General features: G+C 42.3%; 1 protein-coding gene, 1 long non-coding RNA gene and 1 pseudogene across 4 annotated transcripts in view; all 3 read right to left on the bottom strand.

Annotated features, from left to right (window-relative positions):
• Positions 1 to 244: 244 nt before the first annotated feature.
• Positions 245 to 982, bottom strand: LOC306792312 (citrate synthase-lysine N-methyltransferase CSKMT, mitochondrial-like; annotated as a pseudogene). The gene is made up of 2 exons: positions 979 to 982; positions 245 to 917 (listed from the first exon to the last, which is right to left on the bottom strand). The product of its transcript is annotated as a citrate synthase-lysine N-methyltransferase CSKMT, mitochondrial-like (transcript).
• A 640-nt stretch (positions 983 to 1622) lies between these two features.
• On the bottom strand, positions 1623 to 2195 carry LOC306791967. The gene is made up of 2 exons (XR_013772783.1): positions 2066 to 2195; positions 1623 to 1976 (listed from the first exon to the last, which is right to left on the bottom strand). It is a non-coding gene; the product is annotated as an uncharacterized lncRNA (long non-coding RNA).
• A 3829-nt stretch (positions 2196 to 6024) lies between these two features.
• col27a1a (collagen, type XXVII, alpha 1a) overlaps positions 6025 to 21816 on the bottom strand; it is a 62253-nt gene continuing 46461 nt past the window's right edge. Inside the window, exons 29-61 of one of the 2 annotated variants that reach the window (XM_079290147.1) lie at positions 17618 to 17671; positions 17446 to 17490; positions 16836 to 16880; positions 16567 to 16620; positions 15060 to 15113; positions 14635 to 14688; positions 14416 to 14469; positions 14260 to 14313; positions 14008 to 14115; positions 13859 to 13912; positions 13632 to 13739; positions 13460 to 13513; positions 13296 to 13349; positions 12816 to 12872; positions 12666 to 12719; positions 12533 to 12586; positions 12365 to 12418; positions 12153 to 12206; positions 11771 to 11878; positions 11498 to 11605; positions 11239 to 11346; positions 11073 to 11126; positions 10176 to 10238; positions 10040 to 10093; positions 9918 to 9953; positions 9770 to 9787; positions 9632 to 9667; positions 9504 to 9530; positions 9342 to 9392; positions 9082 to 9250; positions 8883 to 8992; positions 8544 to 8765; positions 6025 to 8411 (exon numbers count right to left, since the gene is read on the bottom strand). In XM_079290147.1, coding sequence (XP_079146273.1) covers positions 8265 to 8411; positions 8544 to 8765; positions 8883 to 8992; positions 9082 to 9250; positions 9342 to 9392; positions 9504 to 9530; positions 9632 to 9667; positions 9770 to 9787; positions 9918 to 9953; positions 10040 to 10093; positions 10176 to 10238; positions 11073 to 11126; positions 11239 to 11346; positions 11498 to 11605; positions 11771 to 11878; positions 12153 to 12206; positions 12365 to 12418; positions 12533 to 12586; positions 12666 to 12719; positions 12816 to 12872; positions 13296 to 13349; positions 13460 to 13513; positions 13632 to 13739; positions 13859 to 13912; positions 14008 to 14115; positions 14260 to 14313; positions 14416 to 14469; positions 14635 to 14688; positions 15060 to 15113; positions 16567 to 16620; positions 16836 to 16880; positions 17446 to 17490; positions 17618 to 17671 — 2376 coding nt within the window. In that variant the 3' untranslated portion in view covers positions 6025 to 8264. The remainder of the gene's footprint in view (positions 8412 to 8543; positions 8766 to 8882; positions 8993 to 9081; positions 9251 to 9341; positions 9393 to 9503; positions 9531 to 9631; positions 9668 to 9769; positions 9788 to 9917; positions 9954 to 10039; positions 10094 to 10175; positions 10239 to 11072; positions 11127 to 11238; positions 11347 to 11497; positions 11606 to 11770; positions 11879 to 12152; positions 12207 to 12364; positions 12419 to 12532; positions 12587 to 12665; positions 12720 to 12815; positions 12873 to 13295; positions 13350 to 13459; positions 13514 to 13631; positions 13740 to 13858; positions 13913 to 14007; positions 14116 to 14259; positions 14314 to 14415; positions 14470 to 14634; positions 14689 to 15059; positions 15114 to 16566; positions 16621 to 16835; positions 16881 to 17445; positions 17491 to 17617; positions 17672 to 21816) is intronic. The other variant, XM_079290148.1, reaches the window with a different exon arrangement.

Here is a 21816-nt window from a genome sequence, read left to right as displayed (position 1 = left end):
TCGCGATCGACATATTGGGCACCCCTGGTTTAAGTGGTTTGTCAACTTTTATCATTTCATAAAGAGGTCATTCTTTACCTTCAGGTTATTTTATAAGTAGTAAATCTATTGTCTCTGCTGTCGGAATGTGGAGGTCCAGTTTGGTGGATGACTCACTCTGTCTGTGTACCTTATCAATTACTTTTTACAATCACTTCAGTAGTTTACTCATTTAATATTATCACCATCCAGATGAAGAAAGTTGCTATACAATAGAGCGAGGAGTCACTTGGTAGCAGTAGTCAGTCCCCTTAGCTCCCCAACCTCCTGCACCCCAACATCTGCTGCCATCAACCCCGGCTCCTGTGCCTCCGTCTCCAGCCACAGCAGCCTGGCATCAGGGTCTTCATCAGAGAACTGGAGCAGAGACCCTGAGCTCCGCAACACCGACAAACACTGCTTCAGCACCTGATTGGCCTTCCATTTCCCTTCCTTAGACCTCAACAAGGCATCTGTGGTGCCCTTATCAACTATAAGGTCCACACTGCTACAACCGTAGTGCTCGTGGAGCTGTGTGCAGTCCAGCTCTACGAACTCAAGCCGAGAGGAAAGATTGTGAGCTTGAATGGCTTTGGTTTGGACGTGTTCATGCATTAGTCGCACAGCTATGGGGGAAATGTCTGCACAAGTGACCCGGACCGGGAGAGGAGAGCGTCTGTAAATACAGGGCCCGAAAGCAGAAGTGCCACAGCCCATAGCCAGGACTTGGAGCAAACCGTCTGGGTGGGGCTTGGTCTGCAATAGGGGCATAATGAAGTCCCGGACAGCATCGAAGCCAAAGAACCACTCAAAGTGTTTGAAGGTGTTTGTGCTGCTGCTGCTCTCAGTGTAGAAGCGGTCCCAAGTTGCTTTCTTATCCATGTTTTCAATCAGTTCAGCTAGGCAGAAACACAGATGGGATTATGTCACGAGTTAGTGAGTGAACATTAGCAGTAAAACACATACAACTTGCCTTAATGCCTCCATCCTTCTGTCATATTTGGAGGGACTTTATGCTGAAGTCAATTTAAAATCCATCAATTTAATGTGTCAAATGTCTTTTCTTTTAATATATGATTTAAGACCTTTTCTTGGGTCCTTAGAAGCCACTAAGCTCGGCATGAAGACGATCTACCAAGCTGACAAACTCAAATGACTCACATTGCTCATTAAAATAAAAAAGCAACATACACTCAACAGTCCTGCATTGAATCCTCCCTTTGTGTACTTTATAATGCTCAGTTCATCTTTAAACTGTTAAATAGATGTGTTGATGTATCCAGGCTGTGTTATATTAGACTGCATTAGCTTGGTGTTGCCAACAAGTTTGCAACTGAGTGTGACGTTATTGCACAACAAAGTGCTACTTTATGGTCAGCTTCTGTAGCTAACATATCGGTGACAATTAGGTAAGACATCAGTGCACACACCTGCAACTCACTTTAACTTTTCTTTCTTACTTATTTGGAGGTTCACGCTATTCCCCCCCAGACCACTCGCTGTGTGCAGACACCCTGCCTGAGTCTCGGTGCAGTGACAATACAATCAAAGGTGTTATGATGTGGTGCGTTCATGGACCCAAATGCAGACTCAGGACAGCAGAGTTATATTTCAAAAAACAATTTTATTTATTTCTCTCAGGCAGAGGAAAAGACAGGAAATACATAGTCAAAAAGGAGGCGTCTCTATGCGCTCCGCATGGGTCCAAGCCGGAAAGTGGCAAAATCCTCTGAGCGGCTGACGAAGCCGACAGGTAAACAGTCACGTCAAACACAGAGGCGCGTCCTCGCGCTCCGCTCTGATCCTAGCCGGAAAGTGGCTGGCAGGCAGGCTGGAACGTCTGTGTGATACCCGAGGCTCGACACAGGAACGCCAAGACTACACAGTTGATCTCCGAGGAACTAACTGGAAGGCTTCTTCGTGCAGGTGAAAACCCGAGGCTCGACACTGGACGGCAGCTAAATTGAACACAAAAACAGATTGTTAGAGCTAGAAGAGCTAGAAGAGGAGCTAGAAGAAGAGAGAGGAGAAATAGGAGTGAAGATACAATAGGAGGGAGGAGATGGGTCACAGCGAGTGGAGGAGCCAGTACTGCGTTGTGAGGCTGGGATTCTACGGAGGATGAGCCGTGGGGAGTCGGGGCGGTTGGGGTCCGGGATGAGGAAAGACTTCCACGTGAAGCGTTGTCCCGCCTGAAGGTTTAAAAAAATAAATACAACCATCAGACCACTGCTCCACATCGTGGAAACAAACCAAGGACTGTTACATCATATAGACTTCTCTGCAGGCAGTTCTGTTAGTCATTCGGTATGTGAGTCTCAATGGGAGATGATGAAAGAAACTTATCAAAGTGTTAAAATAACTGTGTGACATTCAGGTTCTTTGTTCTTACCGTGCTCCTGGTTGGAGGGACTGTGTCCGTGCTGCCAGGGTTGTAGTCTGGTGGGGGACTAGGTGAGGAGCTAGAAGAAGAGAGAGGAGAAATAGGAGTGAAGATACAATAGGAGGGAGGAGATGGGTCACAGCGAGTGGAGGAGCCAGTGCTGCGTTGTGAGGCTGGGATTCTACGGAGGATGAGCCGTGGGGAGTCGGGGCGGTTGGGGTCCGGGATGAGGAAAGACTTCCACGTGAAGCGTTGTCCCGCCTGAAGGTTTAAAAAAATAAATACAACCATCAGACCACTGCTCCACATCGTGGAAACAAACCAAGGACTGTTACATCATATAGACTTCTCTGCAGGCAGTCCTGTTAGTCATTCGGTATGTGAGTCTCAATGGGAGATGATGAAAGAAACTTATCAAAGTGTTAAAATAACTGTGTGACATTCAGGTTCTTTGTTCTTACCGTGCTCCTGGTTGGAGGGACTGTGTCCGTGCTGCCAGGGTTGTAGTCTGGTGGGGGACTAGGTGAGGAGCTAGAAGAGGAGCTAGAAGAAGAGAGAGGAGAAATAGGAGTGAAGATACAATAGGAGGGAGGAGATGGGTCACAGCGAGTGGAGGAGCCAGTGCTGCGTTGTGAGGCTGGGATTCTACGGCGGATGATCCGTGGGGAGTCGGGGCGGTTGGGGTCCGGGATGAGGAAAGTCCTCCACGTGAAGCGTCGTCCCGCCTGAAGGTTTAAAAAAATAAATACAACCATCAGACCACTGCTCCACATCGTGGAAACAAACCAAGGACTGTTACATCATATAGACTTCTCTGCAGGCAGTCCTGTTAGTCATTCGGTATGTGAGTCTCAATGGGAGATGATGAAAGAAACTTATCAAAGTGTTAAAATAACTGTGTGACATTCAGGTTCTTTGTTCTTACCGTGCTCCTGGTTGGAGGGACTGTGTCCGTGCTGCCAGGGTTGTAGTCTGGTGGGGGACTAGGTGAGGAGCTAGAAGAGGAGCTAGAAGAAGAGAGAGGAGAAATAGGAGTGAAGATACAATAGGAGGGAGGAGATGGGTCACAGCGAGTGGAGGAGGAACGTAGGGGGACGTAGGGGAACTGTCGTGCCATCTGAGGGTAAAAACACACACAACCCTCAGACCACTGATCCATATCATAGTCATTTCTCATATCACATTGAAAGGATCAGTAGCACAAAGCAGTGTGACTAGATAGAAAGTAAATGTCATACAATAAATGATACGCTCGCAAAAGTATTAGCAGAAACAAACCCAGTACAGTGCAACATGTTTGCATTTGTTTCAGTGTTGTTACTGCAGGAGGCCTTCCATATGTCTACATTGACTAAAAGTCAGAAACATATCAGCACTTTTTCGATAGAAAATATCTTTTAGTGGTTCTTTCACTCTGCTGTTCATTGTGTTAATATGTATGAAAAATATCACAAGTATGTAAGAAATGTATGAATTGTGAGTTAATATGGATTAAATATATTATCATGCGTGCATCACTTGTGATCCGTATCACCGAGAAGTTATATAAATATAAAGAAACAATATTTCTATTAGCATTTCTCAGTTTAAGCTAACGCTGGACGGTCGGGTCTATAAAGCTAACGTTAGCTAACCAAGAAAGCAGCTTTTGTTCAGATAAACTTGTTTAAACTTGGTCTCAACAGTCAAAAGTCAGTCCTAGTGGATTAATATACACTGATAACTGAAAATATTATCAATATTAGGATAAACATCGGTTCAGATAGATACATAAATAAATACATAAAAAACAGTGGTGGAAAAAGTATATAAATCTCGCTTTTTTTCCTGCAAAAGTTGATCAGAATCAGACTTACCTTTATCAGTAACGTTAAGTCACGGATGCAGAAAAATCCTGGTTTGAAGGTGTTTCTTGGGAGGTTTCTTCGAGTGAAAGTAGATTTCGGCTTTTTCGAGTGAAAGTAGATTTCGGCTTTTTCTGACGGACCAACGGTTGGAACAGACTGAATTTAGAAAAAATGCACAATTTGGTAAACATGGTAACGATGGAACGTTCGACTGAGAACAGCTCGTTCTTACCTCAGAGTCTCCATCAGGTCCTCAACAGTCCTCCGCTGCACAAACAGACATTAAATACAACTTTAAGAGGAATATATCCACATGAGCTCAAATAATACAACTAACATGACATTGTGACTCAGTCTCCTGTCGCGTTTGAGAGTCACGTGACCTGCCCAGGGGTTAACCACACATTAAGTCTCCATTCAGGCCTATTTAAAAAACACGGTCTCATATAATGTCCAATAATATAGAGATGCATGTTTGCATGGAGGTTTGAGGGTGTCAGGTTGGACCCTGTCCTTGGTCCTATGTGGTCCTCCAGTGTCCACAGATTGACAGCACGTGGACCTGCTGTTTCACGTTTCCTACATTGTTGTGACAGGAAGCCAGAGTTTCAGAATAAGTGACACAAACATCAATTTGAAATAAAATGAAAACATATTTTCTGAGGTTTGTTTACTGGTCCACATCCTGTCTGTCTTTGGGCCATCGTTGGACAAATGTCTCTCCAGAGACATTACATTTACACACCCCTGCATCACACCTGTATTACTCTCTTTGATCCATTTTCTTTTGTTAAAGTAGAAACTTGATGTAACTTTACTAATTGCTATTGTGCATAGTGGCATGTATGCACATGTTAAATGAGTTGTTTAACAAGTACTTGTGGGAAGAAGCAAAGTTAGTAATGTGCACGAATGAGTTCTTTGGTCCGAAATATTCTGCTAGGATGAACACTGTACACACTTTGGTTAGATTTTAGTCTACATGATTTAAAACACTGACCAAGGACTTGCTGTCATATAATGTATGTAAATGTAGATAATGGTTGGCTGCTATGTAATAGAATTTGTCACCAAGGAATCAAACCCGAAAAACAAATGCTATTTGTACACTTGAAGCACGATTGAGATTACTTACACTTCTTTACATAATTGTTATTGTGGAAAGCATTTTGTACACAGTCTCATCTATATAGTATAGGCTCAACACATCCTCACCCCCAACAACGCAATCCTTGACATTTTAACGAAGTATATTGGGACATGAGCTTTCTGTTGGATCTTGATCTATGTTTCTGTTGTGACTGCTTGAATCAACTGGACATGGTGTTTATCTCTCAGCTTGTAGGGAAAGTTACACCATGTTTGCAGTCACACAATCCAGCAATAATGTTATGTTATAATGTATACGTTTCAAAATCATTGGCCATCATCACAAGCCTTGTTTATTTAGTACACTATATAAAAGTATTGGCTATTAGAAACACTTTTCAGACCCCACACCTTGAGTGAGCAGGACTGCGAAATTATATTATACATACACAATTATTAACTGTACTCTTATTGTATTGTATTAGACTCGTAAATAGCAAGAGGTCGATCCTGCATTTCTTTTAATCTGTCTTCAAATATTTGTGTCAGTTATTTAAAACTATTTTACACACCGTGTTTTTCATTTTATGTTTGTGGATATTCAAGCCATTCAGCCATAGTTGAAAATGAATAATCCACACACAAATTGAAAGTATTTATTGAAGTAGACATATAAAGGATGCTGGCACCAGAAATGGTCTTTGTTTGACTGACTGTATTTGGCTGATATTTCCAGACATCCTTTAATTATAAAGGCAACAGAAAATCTTTGCTCCAAGTCATGTGTAAAAATGTGAGGTATTCTTAACTCGTTTTAATGTCTACAACAGATTTACAAAAAGAAGAAACAATGTTCACATATTTGCATAATTATTTAAAACACAAGTAATAGTATAGCACAGAGTCCTGGTACAGTACATGTTTGATTATCATAGAGGAAAAACAACATAAAGCAAATGAACAAAAATTAAAAAAATAAAAGATAATTAACATTGAAATAAATTTGTTCTCTGGAGCCCCAAATTTACACATAAAACTCTATAAACTCCAAGACCAGTTGGGCAAACTGATATATAAAGTTGTCAGAAAGAGTATTGCTTCAACCAACAGAACTTGCTCAGTCAGCAACCACGTTAACAACATTAAATAACATTAAATTAGCAAGAGGGGATCGACTGTTGACAGCAAGGTTTGCACAATTATACAGACTTGTGACCAGCTACAACAAAGAAACTGTGATTTCATCAAAACTATCTCCACTAGTTGTGTTTCTAAAAAATATTACATACAGCTGTGGGGGGCTTTGTACAGACTATATGATAATTTTATTCTTAAAAAATACTTCAGACCCTGTGATTTATACTGGATACAAAAGGAGTAATCTGTTTATAGTTATCTCTAAAATGTTTTTAGTCAGAATAAGCATCTTTGTAAATTGCAGTATTGAACAAAAACTGACTATTAGGGAAACTACGGTATGTAATTTGCGATGGGGTATTAGCATTATAGTGCATTATGGAAGCTATGGCAATATATTATATTGACTTTTTTTATTAATCTAAGCAAGCATGCACTATGAACATCAGAATATTTCAGCAAAGTGGTGTAATTACAGCACTATGGTTAGCACCTTAGATCATTTACTTAGCACCATGCATGAGAGAGAGGATGGGATGGAAGATTCATTTTGATCCATGGACCCACTCTCCTCTCTCCTGTGGCTCAGTTGTCCTCTGAGGAATGCCTGTACCTGTAGTCTGTCTACTGTAAGTGGGGTAGAAGAAGAGACTCCTGGTACCATGTGGTGCCGAGAAAATAATAACTGTTTCCCTCCCATCTCCTATCGTACTTAAGGAAGCATGGAACTGATCCTCCAGAGTTGTAGAGAAATGAATAAAACACGACTGAAAACTAGAGCTCCATACTTTTTTTTTTTAACCTTTACAACTGCAGATGTTCTCCCTAATCATCAGTGGCATCTTGTTCAATAATGTATGAATAATAAGTATAGGAATAAGTATTTAATGCACTGACGCTCCATGTGGACGGCTTGTGTGCGTCAGTGTGTGGCTTCAGACGTTACTACTGAGAGTTTACACGAGTTTACCCACATTTGAGATGAGACTAAAAGCCGTGATCTCCCATTTGGAGCACTAGTAAATACAGATGTGATAACTGCTCAATTGAAGCAAATGAGCCTGCCTCTGGATTTATTCACACGTGGGCAAGATAAACAGGAGATTAGCACCAAAGGAAAATAACATGGCACCCCTGAAAAATCCTTCCATATAAGTTTGAAATACCAAATTATCTTCTCATTTTCTATTGCACTTGAAGATTATTTCTTGACATAAGATATACATTAATAAAAGTTGATAATAAGCATACATATATATATATGTACATTTAACGGATCCCAATTATTTTAATTCTTCACTCCTGACAGAACTGAATTCCTGGTATTTAAAAGTACACACAGTATACAGACTGTATACAGTTAAAAAAATAAGTTACTATAATGTCCGCTGATTAACTTGGCCTTGGTCTCCCTTCACTGAGCAATGTTTTTGAGAGATTGTGTGGCATAGAGCCGTTTTTTCTCCAAGCGGACGTACATATGGAGATCCTCCTTGAAGAGCTTGAAGAAGCCTTTGCCATATGGAGAAGCTATTAGTGCAAGAACTCCCCTGCTCCTCCTCAGCTCTTCTTTGACCCTCCAGCACCCCCGTGCTTCCTCCCTCTGTGTCTGCAGTCCAATGGGAGTTTGGAAGAGTGAAGCAGGATCTGTTTGGAGGGAGGCTTGCACTCGCTTGGATTATTTTTGCCATGGATTGGAGGAGATTGCTCCGATCTCCACGCCCGCATGAGGGTGTCACCAAGGGCTGATGATCCATCCCTCCACGCTCAGAAGACTTCCACGGCAGCCCTCACAGGAAGCATACAGGACCTACTTCTAGGTGGTAATGTGAGCCAGGGGTAGTCTTGGGGAGGTTGTAGATGTCAACCACAGGAAGCAGAGAGGGATCCAGGAAGTGGAACACAAAATGTGTTTGGTGCCAGCGGCCATCTTTCACCTGAAACCCAGAAGACATTTTACAGTCCAAAATATAAACGCCTCAATCAGGGCAACAAGTTTGAAAAGTCTGCATGTCAAGAATGATGTAAACTAAAGGGCAGTGAGCCAGAAGGCCTCTTGTCCGTCCTACCCAGCAGGAGTCTTCTACGACTTCTGGCTCGAGCTCTCCTCCCGCCTCGAACACCTCCCCACTCCAGGATTTGAATCTCACAGAGCTCTGAGCGGCCGGCTGATCCTCAGCTGACCTCCAAACCGAGACGTTCAGACAGTAGATGAGGATGTGCTGCTCTGCCTCTGAGCTCAGCAGGTGCAAGAAGTTCATCTGGACACGACCGACGCTGATAGTCGGCTGCTCAAACGGGCAGAACAGGCGCTGATTAACAAGTCTGGTATGCACTCATGCGTGTAATATTTCTTTAAATTGTATCATCTTTGCCGATCATTGGGGCTGTTATTGTGTCTGAAATACCTTGGATACAGTTATTGGCTTTAGGCAAGTCTGTCCACCTCCAGAAAAGTTGCAGGAGACTTCTATTGTATCTGACGAGCAGCCCAGGTTGGGGTCCATCCAATAAGTGCCTGAAAAAGCACATATGGGGTAATAAGTCAATCTAAATATGAAATTGTTCCTTGTGTCTGTTTCCAACACAACATACAAACACCCTTACCGTCGTTTAACTTCTGTTCACAGCTGTGCAGGTCCCTGCAGATGCGGGCGGGGTTGTCCCGGGTGCCCAGTGGGTTCTTCAGGCTCTGGATCAGGTTACTGAGGTAGTGGAGGGTCTTAAAGATCTCTGTGCCCTGGTCCAGCATCGGCAGGTCCATCACTGGCTTATTCTGGAGGACAGACCAAGAGATGAGTCTGTGCAGTTTGCAAAAAGATAACGGGTAACAATGCAGAGAAATGCTGACGTCATACTCCACTAACCTCAGTCCTGAGTGGGGTGTGTGAATCCATAAACCAAAGACCATCTTCCTCCTGCAGAAAATAACAGAATCTTAAAATATCTCAGTGTGATTTTATCCTTCTGGATAACACATTTCAGTGTATATTGGATTTAGTTAAATCAGCAAACAAAACATGACTTACAAATGATGGCGGGATACCCGGGCGACCCTAAAGTAAGAAAAAGAAAAAGTTATTTTTTGCAACTTGAAAATGACATTATATTTGTTTGACAGCTGCTTAAACTGCTGCTTAAAAGGTGAACAACTTACTGGAAGTCCAGGGAGTCCACAAGGTCCAGGAGACCCCTAATAAAGAAGAACAGCACACATGCAGAATAAGGTTTTAAGTGGCCGTAGAAAATACAAATGATCTGCAGCAACATAAAATGACACGCTGTGCAAACATACCCGTGGGCCTTGAAATCCCTGTGCAGAGAGAGAAAAGACATATTTTCAGCATGAATATTGCCATTGAATCTGCTTTTTACACAGCAGACAATGTAAACAAAGTGTAAAAAACTGAAAAGACTAGATGTGGTTGTAAATCGAGACTTACAGTCTCTCCATGATTGCCCTTCTCTCCTCTAGGACCCTGTAAAGAGATGTACACAGTCAGTTGGCTGAAGAATAACAGCAGATAGAAATGTTAAAGCTGTTCTCAATCTGTATAATACGTACTGCGCTTCCATTGGGACCAATGATTCCCACAGGGCCAACAACTCCTCTTCTGCCCTGATGGAGAGGAACAGATGAAAAACAATGAAGTAAAAGGTTCAGTCAATTTCAGTGTCAGCTAGATCACAAGTCTACTTACCATTGTGCCCTGCGGCCCCTTTGGTCCCCGTATGCCCTTTGGCCCAAAGTGTCCTGGAGGCCCCTGAAAACCACAGTGACAAATATTTGAAACACCCTCATCGTACACTCGCCCGTTTAAAACGGCACTTACTTGATGTCAGTTTTCGCAAAATGTCTTCTTACACAACTCCTGCATCCTAATTACATCTACGTCTCATTACGGAACATCTTACGCCCACTAACTGTTTCCATACAGAAGACAATGTTTCAAGCTGTCTTCAAAGATTCTGGCTTTGGACTCTGTGAAGTGATTTCAATAGAATCGATTTCTTTATAGCCCCTAAACCGCACACAGTTGGAATATGTTTGTGGAACATAATGGAAACTTTGCTTCAAGACTACAAGTACACTCATTTGTGCTGAAGCTTTCACACAGAGTGACTCTAGCTATGGATGAGCCAATGTTATTTTCTTTGATGTATGTGTAAAATGGGATATATATATATACAGTATATGGTTGTATAATAGTAAAACAGAATTAGAAGTAGAAGTTAGCTTCTTAGAGAGTAATCCACTTCCTGGAGAGGCGCCCCCGGTTTAATCACTAAGGGAGGAGTAAAGAAGCTAACTCATTAATTCAATGGCTCATCCAAAAAGGGCCTTTTCTAACAAAGTCATTTTAGAAGATACACCAACCAGATTTCAATGTGTGTGTGTGTGTGTGTGTGTGTGTGTGTGTATAAGTCTGCATACATATGTTTAGCAAAAAAGCTACAAATGCTCTGTCGCCCTCATAGACTGAGTTCTACTTTTTAAGGGTGAAGATTTAGGATCATAACACAGGCTGGTTTTTAATGGCCGTGTGGGTTTGTCTGTGGCTGTTGTAGACATGCGTGCTGTTTGATGCCGAACATACGCTTGGTCCAAAGACTCCCAAGATTCCTGGAAAACCTGCTTCCCCTGTATCACCCTGAACAAGAATGAAAAGCAACAATCAGTAACACAGAATCTCAGAAATGTCATAAAATCATATGATTCAGGGTATTGATGAGTCACTGCCTTTTATTACATTTGCTACTCACAAGTTGTCCTTTAGGTCCTTGGTCTCCCTGTGGCCCTGGTAGTCCCATTCCACCTCTGAAGCCTCTTTTTCCTGGAGGTCCACTCTGGCCTCGAAGACCCTGCTGACCCTGGATGGATAAATAAATGGTGAAATGACTGAAGATCGCTCATGGAGAGTTAAATAATCATTACTGGATTCATCATGCATGGCAGCATATTATATCTATAAATACATAGTATTGTATAATCACAGCACAGCATAAGACTCATCCCTCTTACCTTTGGTCCAAAGGTCCCCTGCTCTCCCGGGAGTCCTGGACCGCCAGTTTTACCACGTGAGCCCGCTTTGCCAGGAAGACCAGCCTCCCCATCATCACCATGCTCTCCCTAAATAAATATCACGGAGGCCAAATGAATAAGATTCATCACAAAGATTACCAATCTGTTGACATTTCTATTTTAGCAGGACCTAAGGATGGCCAGCTCCTTGCCCCAGAGCTCAACAGAGGATAAGGCCTTTGTTGAACTTTTAGATGTATTTGTTTGTCTCACCGGCATGCCTTTACTGCCATCTTTTCCTGCGACTCCATCCATCCCGGGCACACCCTCCAGCCCCTCTCGACCCACCACACCTCTGGGACCGGAAAGACCTCCCGCACCCTGAGGAGAAGAGAGGACCTATCAGAAATCTGGGCCGAGCATGACGGCGCATGTTACCGGCTTCTTCTCCATCCGTCTTTTACTTGAGTCAATTGACACAATCGGTTTTTTTCAAGTCTAGTTTGATCCATTTATAATGCGCCTCGTTTCCAAGTATTGTAGTCATGGAGACAAACTTGTTAAAGGCTGAGGTTATGCAAAATCATCTGCAGAGTGAAATGAAATACTGTAAGTCACCGAAGCCGTGTGGATGTATGGAGACTCGATAACTTACCTCCAGTCCTCTGGTTCCCTTTTGTCCTGACTGACCCTTTTTGCCTTTTTGACCCTGAAGAGAGAGAAAAAAAACTCACACCATATACAAGTTTGAACACATCTAAAGCTCTCATGGACTGAAGATGATGCAATACAGACAATAAATAGGAGTGCATATAATTCTAACCCCTCAAACAGGCACACAATATAGTTTTGTTTTGATATCCTTACTTGATCTCCTTTGGCCCCTTTGGGTCCTTGTTGCCCGCGAGGTCCAGCATGTCCCTGAAATGGCCAGTTGTGTTCATGAAAGCACATAAAGACAACCTGTGTGAGCATGCCTGCTGTTTGTTTATGTAGACCAGACTGTGTATGGAAATCCAAAGTCTTGACACTCACAGGTAGTCCATGAGCTCCAGACCGGCCTCTCCCGCCATCCAGACCAACTTGACCCTGAGAAAGAGTAACAGAATGTAAACCACACAAACGCCAAATCAATTATTTTAAAATGGCTTGAAGTGATGGTACTTACTTCATACCCCGGATCTCCTGATTCTCCTCTCTCTCCTCTGTCACCTGGAGTACCCTGATAACACAAGGAACAGATGAGTTGACAGCAAATCAATTGTTTGATGCAATCTTACAGCAAAGGATGGAGAATAGTAAGTCAGGTTTGACTTACTGTGTCACCTGGAGGACCAGGATGACCCTCTACTTTCCCATCATCCCCCTGCTCGCCCTGCAGATACAAATGAGAACAATGAACATTTTGATGTTTCAATACACTCTATCTACCTTTTCAAACGATTCCTGAAATGGTTACTTTCGTGTACGCCTTCTTTTAGATGCGCTCACATGACCTAACAACATCCCCATATATGTGAAATCACCTCTCAGTCTTTGCTTGAAATAAAAGCCATGATTAACATTGTGTTGTGTTTGATGATGGCACTAAGGTATCCAAACAATGCTGATCAGTACACGCTGCTTACAGAGAGAAGTGCAATTAAGATGCTGAACAACAAAAAAAACAAACATTGGGGGTTATTGATCTACTTTCAGGGGATTTGTGGCCAATCCAAACTGGTGCTGGGATATACTGGCAACAGATAAGAAGGAAGAAGAGGAGATCAGTGTTACACATAAAGTGAACGAGGTGTACCTTTTCACCTTTTGGTCCTGAAGGCCCCATGGGGCCCTGTGATCCCCGATGGCCCTGCACAGACAGACCCGAGGCACGATGTTACGTGAAACGATTCACCAAATGGACATAAAGTTTTATGGCCATCCACATGCAGACACTTGCTTATCCTAAAACAATCTTACCTCATAACCTGCAATACCAGGTTCCCCCTGTTGGCCCATTCGACCAGGAGCTCCCTAATGGAAACAAATGTTGTGTCATCACTGCACGCGATTTAGACGGCCTGCAAACTTCTTATTAAAACAGTTTGTGTCTTCAAAAATGAATGTTGAAATCATTACTGTTCCACTTTACCACGTGTCCAATGGTTCCTCTGGACCCCTTCTGCCCAACGAAACCTGGTGGTCCAGTCTTCCCCACCGTCCCAGTCTCCCCAAGGTGACCTTGATGACCTTTGGCACCCTAAACACACACAAAGGATAAGTTACAGCTGACCCCATAGCATCTTTATGTCATTGCACGCAGATGCTTTGGTTTTCTAAAGGATTAATCTGCCACTGGAGATGATTTGATGTTAATACCTTTGACCCTTGTTTGCCTCTTTCCCCAAATATGCCAGGTTTCCCTTCTGGACCCTTTGGAGAGATAACAACATTAGGAAACAGCCTAAGAAAGGCAGTTTGCCAAAAATATGTGTGTATGAATTTGACCAGAAAGACAGACCACTTACTCTGACGCCGTTGAGTCCAGGACTCCCAGGTGGGCCCTCTTTTCCCTTGAGCCCGAGTTCACCTTTTTCTCCATTGTCGCCCTCCTGACCCATGTCGCCTTTTTCACCCTGAGCATATGCACATGAAGACATGACTTTATTTAAGTTTATTTACCTAAAACATGTGGAGAAATTAAGATCACTAGTGCAGCATATGGCTACGTTTTTGGATTCGATGTGTCATATCTTTAATTAATTAGGAAGAGACGTCACCTTGCTTCCATCGGGACCAGCTGGACCGGCTTCTCCCTCTAGGCCGGACTCTCCCTGTTATACACAAACAACACACACACAAATACAAAGTTGAATGAAATGAACAGCTCCACCTTGTTACAGATATTTGATAGAGTTTATTGCTGATGAACAGACCCGCTGTCCTATCAGTCCCTGCTCTCCGATGTTCCCAACAGGTCCAATGGCTCCCTGACACACACACAGACACATACACATGAGCAACATGGCACAAACAATGGTCATTCTCTCTTTCTTGGGTACTGTTTGATATCAATTAACGTAGTTTTAGACTGTCTTTTGATCAATTTAGGCATGCAAAAGTTGAGGTAAACATGCAACAATATATTGTCTCACCTTCTCCCCCGGCTCGCCTGGCAGTCCTGGTTCCCCCACCTTGCCCGGAGGACCCTTTATAAATACGTAGAGGCAAATGTTCAATTATATTGGACAGAAATTACAGGCAAATGAGTCTTTGGCATTAGATATGTACAGTATGTCAGGAGTGTGTCCCATTATGTATTGTCATGAGAGAACAAGAGGAAGAGGAGACCTTCGTAATGTGGGTTAATTAGTTTGATTGGACAAATTACTTCAATCAGAGAGCATTATTGATTCACTGGGCTGAAAAACAGATGTCACATATTTAATCATTTAGTCTTCACAATACCCTTTGTGTGTGTGTGTGTGAGTGTGCATGCCAGTGACCTTATCCATGTGGAATATGCATGCTCACATATGGCTGAGTGTGTGTGCAAGTGTGTGTTTGCAAAATGTCCCACCTTTTGACCAACTTCTCCTAACAGTCCCACGGTTCCTGGTGGCCCAGGGGATCCCTATGATATGATAACACATTTACTTTAATGATAATCAGAGCAAAAGCTGGAGATATTTCACACTAATTAACATCAGACCTTGTATAATAAGTATGAAAAATAGAAAATCCCTGGCTCGTGTTTATCGTGGAAGAGCCAACTGCAGATACATCAGTAAACCATCTGTACTCAGTTTGGCTCTGAATGCAAAGAATAACTGTCACTTCTAAACATGGCTACATTGCCATGAATACGTCTTACTCTCAGCGTCGATGAATAATGTTTGCTCCGTCCTTGACTTGCATCCAGTCCAAACAACAATGATGGTATAACTGAAGTCATCTGTGTGGTCTTTAATTCATATTTCAAAGAAAGCTAACGGGGGGCTCAGAAGCGTATTGAAAGCAGCTGTGCGGCACAAGAGATGAGACTATTCATATTTACAAGCGGTTGCTGGGAAACATCACTTAGTCCTCCTCCTATGATTGGATCTTTATTTATCCGTTCCCGCAATAGCTTGTCTAAATACAAACTACTGTTAAAAAACTGTTAACAACTCACAAAACAGTCACAGTTGATATGCTTTTGCAAATGTATATTACCTATTAAAATGCTAACTGAACCACTCAAAAACAAATACATTTTAAAGTCAGCCTCTCTCATAAAGGTTGTCTTTGCTATCGTAGGTATAAACAGTCAGCTGTATGAAGTGAACTCCATTCAGCTGCCTGAGTGTCCCGTTGAGATAGTAATAGGCATTATTAATAGCAGAGATCCATGTTTTAATCATTTAGAAACAGGAGAGTAATAGCCTGTGATCCATTTGTACCAATGAAAACAAACGGGTGCGTGCCTCTAATATTAACGATCCATCTTTTTCTGTTCTGCCTCCTTTAGTGTGCATTAAATAAAACCACAGGGAGGACAGCAAATCTTTTTGCAATAAAGGTTGTATCCATCATTGCAATAAGCACATATTGTCACTGTACGTTAGGCAATTTAGCACTTGTATTAACAAGCTGTCACCCAGCATGCTGGTAGTTCACTCTCCTGCCACTACAGAGCAGACATGTGAAGCATGAGACAAGTCTCTGGCTGCTCTGGAGGAAACATTTAATACAAGCAAATATATTTTTCAACAACTTCTAAAATCTCGTAAAAATTCTCCTGGCTATGATATTTTGGAGCTAATGGCGCTGGGCAGCAGAGAGAATCAAGGTGCTGTTTGTTGCCAAAGAGAATTGAATAAAAACTATGAAGTAGGATTATGAAAAAGGGAGAGGAAAAGTTTGATGAGCTTGAGAAAGAATACTGTAAAAGATTGGGCCATAGCAAAGAGAATAGAAGGAGAGAGAGGGACAGAGACTGAGGCAAGTGAGGAAGTCAAGATATGTCAGGGGTAAAGGTGCAGGAGAAGATGAAGAAACAAGAGAGACATTTATGAAACGGTGGAGACGCAGTTGGAAGGTCATACCGGCTCGCCTGCTATTCCCTTGTCCCCTGGAGGTCCTGAGGGCCCTTGGAAACCCTGGCGACAGAAAGGTAAGTGAGTTCAGAAATACATGTACATGCTCACACACCATCTCACGTTCATTACACACGACGTACATGTGTAGTTTTTTTAAGGTGATCCCATCAGCAACAGAATATGGCTCAAATAAGAGCATGGGTCGTTTACTCAAAGAACGTCTTTATTAAGTCGTAGATGTATGCTATTTGTATGTACGAGCAAAGTGAACTCACCGGAAAACCTTTATGCCCGGTTTCCCCCGACTCTCCGATCTTCCCCTGCAGGGACACAATAAAAAGAAGAATTTGTAGGACAGGAGAATTTCGATCAGAGATACTGTAATTGATAAAAGGAAGTACACACATCGGTCTAGATTTACTGAGGCTTCGTGAATCACTCCGCAATATCTGACCATTGTACAACATCAAACAAAAAAGGGGAAAGAGAGTTTTTGGCCATAAGTTAATGTATTGACCCTTACTACATTCGATTTACGTGCCTTTCTAGACATAAAGATTGTTCGTATTTTCAGCGGCATGTGCCCAAGTAATTTCTAGAAGTGGGGTTTAGTTGCAGGCTGAGTAAATATTCTCAAACCTCCACCAATCGGCCGTGCGTTCAAGAGTCACATGATGTAAATCTGGCCCACAGTGTGTAGAAACCTTCCAAGGACAGTTCTCTCCTCCAAGGTAATTTATTGTATCTGACTGTGGGCCTCCACGCTGCTGGTATCATGTAGGTCCTCTAAATCATTCTGATGCTTTGCCTCTCCAGAGGAACATAACCACCAAAAAACATATGAGAGGAAGAAGTGGAAAAGTAGAAAGGTACCCCGTGGTTTACCTGTGGTCCAGGGAAACCTATTTTTCCTGGAGGCCCATCAGCACCCTGTGGAGAGAGGGATGGATGAGAGATGAGAGCCAAGGTGCTGAGACAGTTCACTGTAGATTGCCTTCCTTTCAAAAACCAACAAGGCAATTCCAATAAATGCACAAAATCATGTCCGATTTCTTACCGTCTTGCCCTCTAACCCCATCTCTCCTGTTGGACCGTCAGGCCCTATCGCTCCCTGAAACACAAGACAGCTGTCACTTCACCAACAGATGTCACTGTAACACAGCCGGACAGCCACAACATGCTGTGAATAAACATCTCTGTATGGTGCGTTGATGCCAATAACAACCCAATGTCAGAACAGAAGCATGGTCAAGGGCCTGTAAACTGTAAACACGTTTTAAGGATGAACAAAAGCAGTAAGTTACAAATTACAAGTGTGTGTAAAAGCAAACGTGTGCATAAAAGGACAGCAGAAACAGCTGCAGGTCTCGCTACAGCAGGGGTCTCAAACTCCCACCACATCATTTTATGTGGCCCGTGAATCCGCCAGCAAAAAAAAAAAAAAGTAAAAATATATATATATATCTTCTTTTTTTTTTTAAGTTAGACTTGATAATAAATATCCCCATAGTCGAAATTATGAGATAGGAAGTCGAGGTTATGAGATAGAAAGTCAAAATGATGATTGAAAGTCAAAATGATGAGATTGAAAGTCAAAGTTATGAAACAGAAAGTCAAAATGATGAGATACTTAAACACACAGTAGAAGCAGCTCTTTGGCTGGTTACTGTACACTTGACATGGAAATGTATTGTGAGTACATTGAAGACTACTTTAAACGTGTCTTTAAAACACATGAAATACTTCATGTGGGATTGTGCAAACGCACCCTTGAAAGGATTTTAAGCATTGAACAAAGTTATTGTAATAACTTGTTTGATATTTGTCTTTGATATTTTCTTTAACAGTTTGATCTTTGATAGAGTAATGTGGGTTTCTTAACCCTAAATTAAAAGGATTTAAGTTATAATAACAGAAATGTGCGTCAATATATGTTTACATTTATATAACTGCATGTACAATATTTTAACACTTGAATAAACAATAATCAAATGCAGAGACAGTTATTTAACAACATGTTACGAGTAGTTACATTTACAACCGGCCCTTTGTGGCCGACCATGATGCTGATGTGGCCCAGAGTGAAAATGAGTTTGACACCCCCGCTCTACAGGGTGCCGCACAGCGCAGCGAACACTTACTGCTAGTGTATGACTTGCATTATTAAACAATCAGGCCTCAAAGTCTGGGCACACAGATACATACCGCTCTCACTTAAAAACACACACACACACTGTCAGAGCAGTCTGACTGTTTAGATTACATGAGCGCAACTGTCAAATATAATCAATCTAAAGCGCTTAAAGGCTCGCTAGTCTACTGAGCAGTGGTAATAAATGGGAGGCGGGCAGTGGACCAATACAGTCCATCTGCTCGGCACCTGCAGAACTTTCTCATCTATGCTGTGGAGGATGCTGCCTCCTCGGACAATGTGATACCCCATGGGTCTCCTGGCTAACAGTGATTATAAATAACAAGTGATCTTTTGCAGGAGAAAGAAAATATAACATGACACAGCCACACAGGCAGCCTTGTTGTGCGAGTGGTTGGTGACTGGGCCCAGTGGGAGTCTGGCCCGTGGAGAAACGCCGCTAGCTGAAGTGCTATAAGCCTATTATACATAGAGCTGGATAAGCAGCGCTCATTAACATTCCTGTCTGGGGTACCTGCTACCCACTGCTTGCGTTTACATAGCCGGATTAACCGGTGTGTGGGTAAAATACCTCACCCCGTCGGGCCACGGAACAACACGTTCACTCAAATATTATGCTTCACGGTTCATTAATTGCACTGAGTTACGCTGATTTGTAAGACAGAATAGAAACACCTGGAGCATGATTTCAAAACAAGCAAAAACATCTCTTTAAACGAGCTCAATAATAGCTGCCGAGAAGGAGAGATGATGAGATAAATATGCTGTTCAATATGCAAAGCATTAGCTGAGGATTTGTTGGTCAGACGTCATGAGGAGATATTAGATACAGAGCACAATTAGTCAGATCGGTGATTCCTCATGGCTGACATCCACGAATCGAAATCGTTTTTTTTTAAACACGCAAATAAAACGTCCGCACAGAAAAAAAAACAGAGAGACGATAGCGACGGCAGCTTCGTAGCTGGTCTGGTGTCAACATGCAGTTTTCTCTCTGGTCTCTGACTCCATAATATAATTCCATGTGAGAAAACAGTCCAGTGCCAATGTTTCTGAGAGTGAGGCCAGATGTGATATCACTGACAACATGAAGGCGTTGTGTCTCAGGCCAACATCTAAAAGACATATGGTGTTTAAATCTGTGTAAAGGTTGTATTTGGTCTCATTCAGCACGAAGATGTTTTATTCACAGATGAAATCATCTTATGAATGGCATAGTCCTTCATGTGTGACACCAAGTCGAAAGAAGCTGTCTGAAACTGCCCCGTCTTTACCGAGACTTCATAGTATTTTAGTTTTACAGAGTGGATTACCCCTCTGAGCATCTCTTCATTGAAATCCGTTTGTTGTTTACTTGTAACATTAAACAAAGGGGAATTTTGTTTGTCATTTGTTTGTCATTTGTACGTGAAAACTTTAATTATTATTTGTGCAGACACAGCTTGTGTGTGGTTGGGAGAGCGGGAATGAGACACGTGAGAGTGTGTATCTGTGGTTGCACACATTTACATGAAGTCTTCTGGCTTGCAACACTCAGGTTCCTCAGTTTAGACGACCCAACATAAGTCACGGAGCTGCAGGCAGGATTTACTGGCACTGGAAGCTGCAGACATTCGTATTAATTGAAAACACACCCTCAGACTGAGTGTGTCCAGGCCAACCACAGCGAAGGAAGCCCATCTCCCATGGACGCCTCAGATAGAGAGGTTCGATGCGATTTTATCCCACTTTCCAGCTGGCTCCAGTGGACCACAGCAATAAAAGGCATTTTTGAAAAACCTCTGAAAAGGTCTGAACTCCAACAAGGGAGCACATAAAGGACAGCGGGTAATAGCTGAGGTGTATCAGCTGACCCGTAAAACATCCATTTAACTGTGTCCTGCTGACTCCTGCATCATCGCCATGTTTACAGTCGTCATTGTCAAAAGTCATTATCGTCATTTTGAGAGTCCGAAGCTGTAATTTGACAAATCTCAGGTGATGACTGGCGTCTGTATCTGCAGTGTATTCATTTTCCTTTTTGTTGAACGTTCTTGAGTTGTTTTACATTTATGTTGACGGACATTTTGTTTTCCCACAGAAGAACTGCTTCACATGATTTAACAGGAGAAGCACAGGTGTATCGAACAACACTGAACCCTCCAATCACTTCAGGAGTGCCAGTGAGTTACCGAAATGGAATGATGCAAAAATGAATATAGTTATAGCTGAAAACTCAACAATTCTGCAACAATGCCAATTCTCACCATGAATTGACATATTCATTTTAGTTATTGAAAATCAGCATACAGGGATGTACAGTAGTGGCACAATGTGCAACGCTAATGTGAAACAAGCCCACTTAAGGCTTTCAGACATTAAATGTCTAAATCAGGTGGATAGTATTGTGATGTGATAAAAAAGGGAAAATATAAAGTTGGATTTCCACAGTTGATTCTGAAACTGTCACAGGTCTAAAAGCTGCTGTTGTGGTTTTTGCGACTGATGTTTTATGAGTTTGAAACCTCCTGCGAACCAAAAATGAAAACTTTGCTTTGCTAATCTCCCCATCAATCATGTTTCCCCAGTTGTACTAAATGTATCTGCAAATCAACCTTCAGAACAGCCACATTCACATTTTCCAGGACATATGTCGTGTCGCTGGATTGACGGAGGCTCTTTCCTTTTCTTTAATTGTTTTTAAATCTCCTTTTCTTTTGCCTTATGTTTTGATGCTTTTAATGGTTTTATGTGAAGCACTTTGAATTACCTCGTTGTTGAAATGTGCTGTACAAATAAACTTGCCTTGCCTTGCCTTGCCTTGCCTTGCCTTCAACGAATAGTCATTGTTCCATTCACATGGAATAAAAACAAGAGCTGTTTGTTTTACATCACTGGAGCTCTTCCTGCAGTTATAATGAACACTGACTTCTGAAAAGATGGAACAGACTCGTGCTTTGACTCTGAACCCGAGAGTGTGTTATGCAAGCGCCCATGTGCGTTAGACACACATGACCTCAGTCGAGAGGCAGCTCCGTATCACTTTGTTATGCTCACCCACATCACAGCATGCACCAAAACTGCAAAGTGATGTAGAGCTGAACTCTTTTACAGAGTTTATGATC

This window comes from Melanostigma gelatinosum, assembly GCF_949748355.1.
Source record: "Melanostigma gelatinosum genome assembly, chromosome: 18".
NCBI classification, from domain to species: domain Eukaryota; kingdom Metazoa; phylum Chordata; class Actinopteri; order Perciformes; family Zoarcidae; genus Melanostigma; species Melanostigma gelatinosum.
Note: the sequence above shows the minus strand (reverse complement) of the source record. Positions and strands in the feature narration are given on the sequence as shown.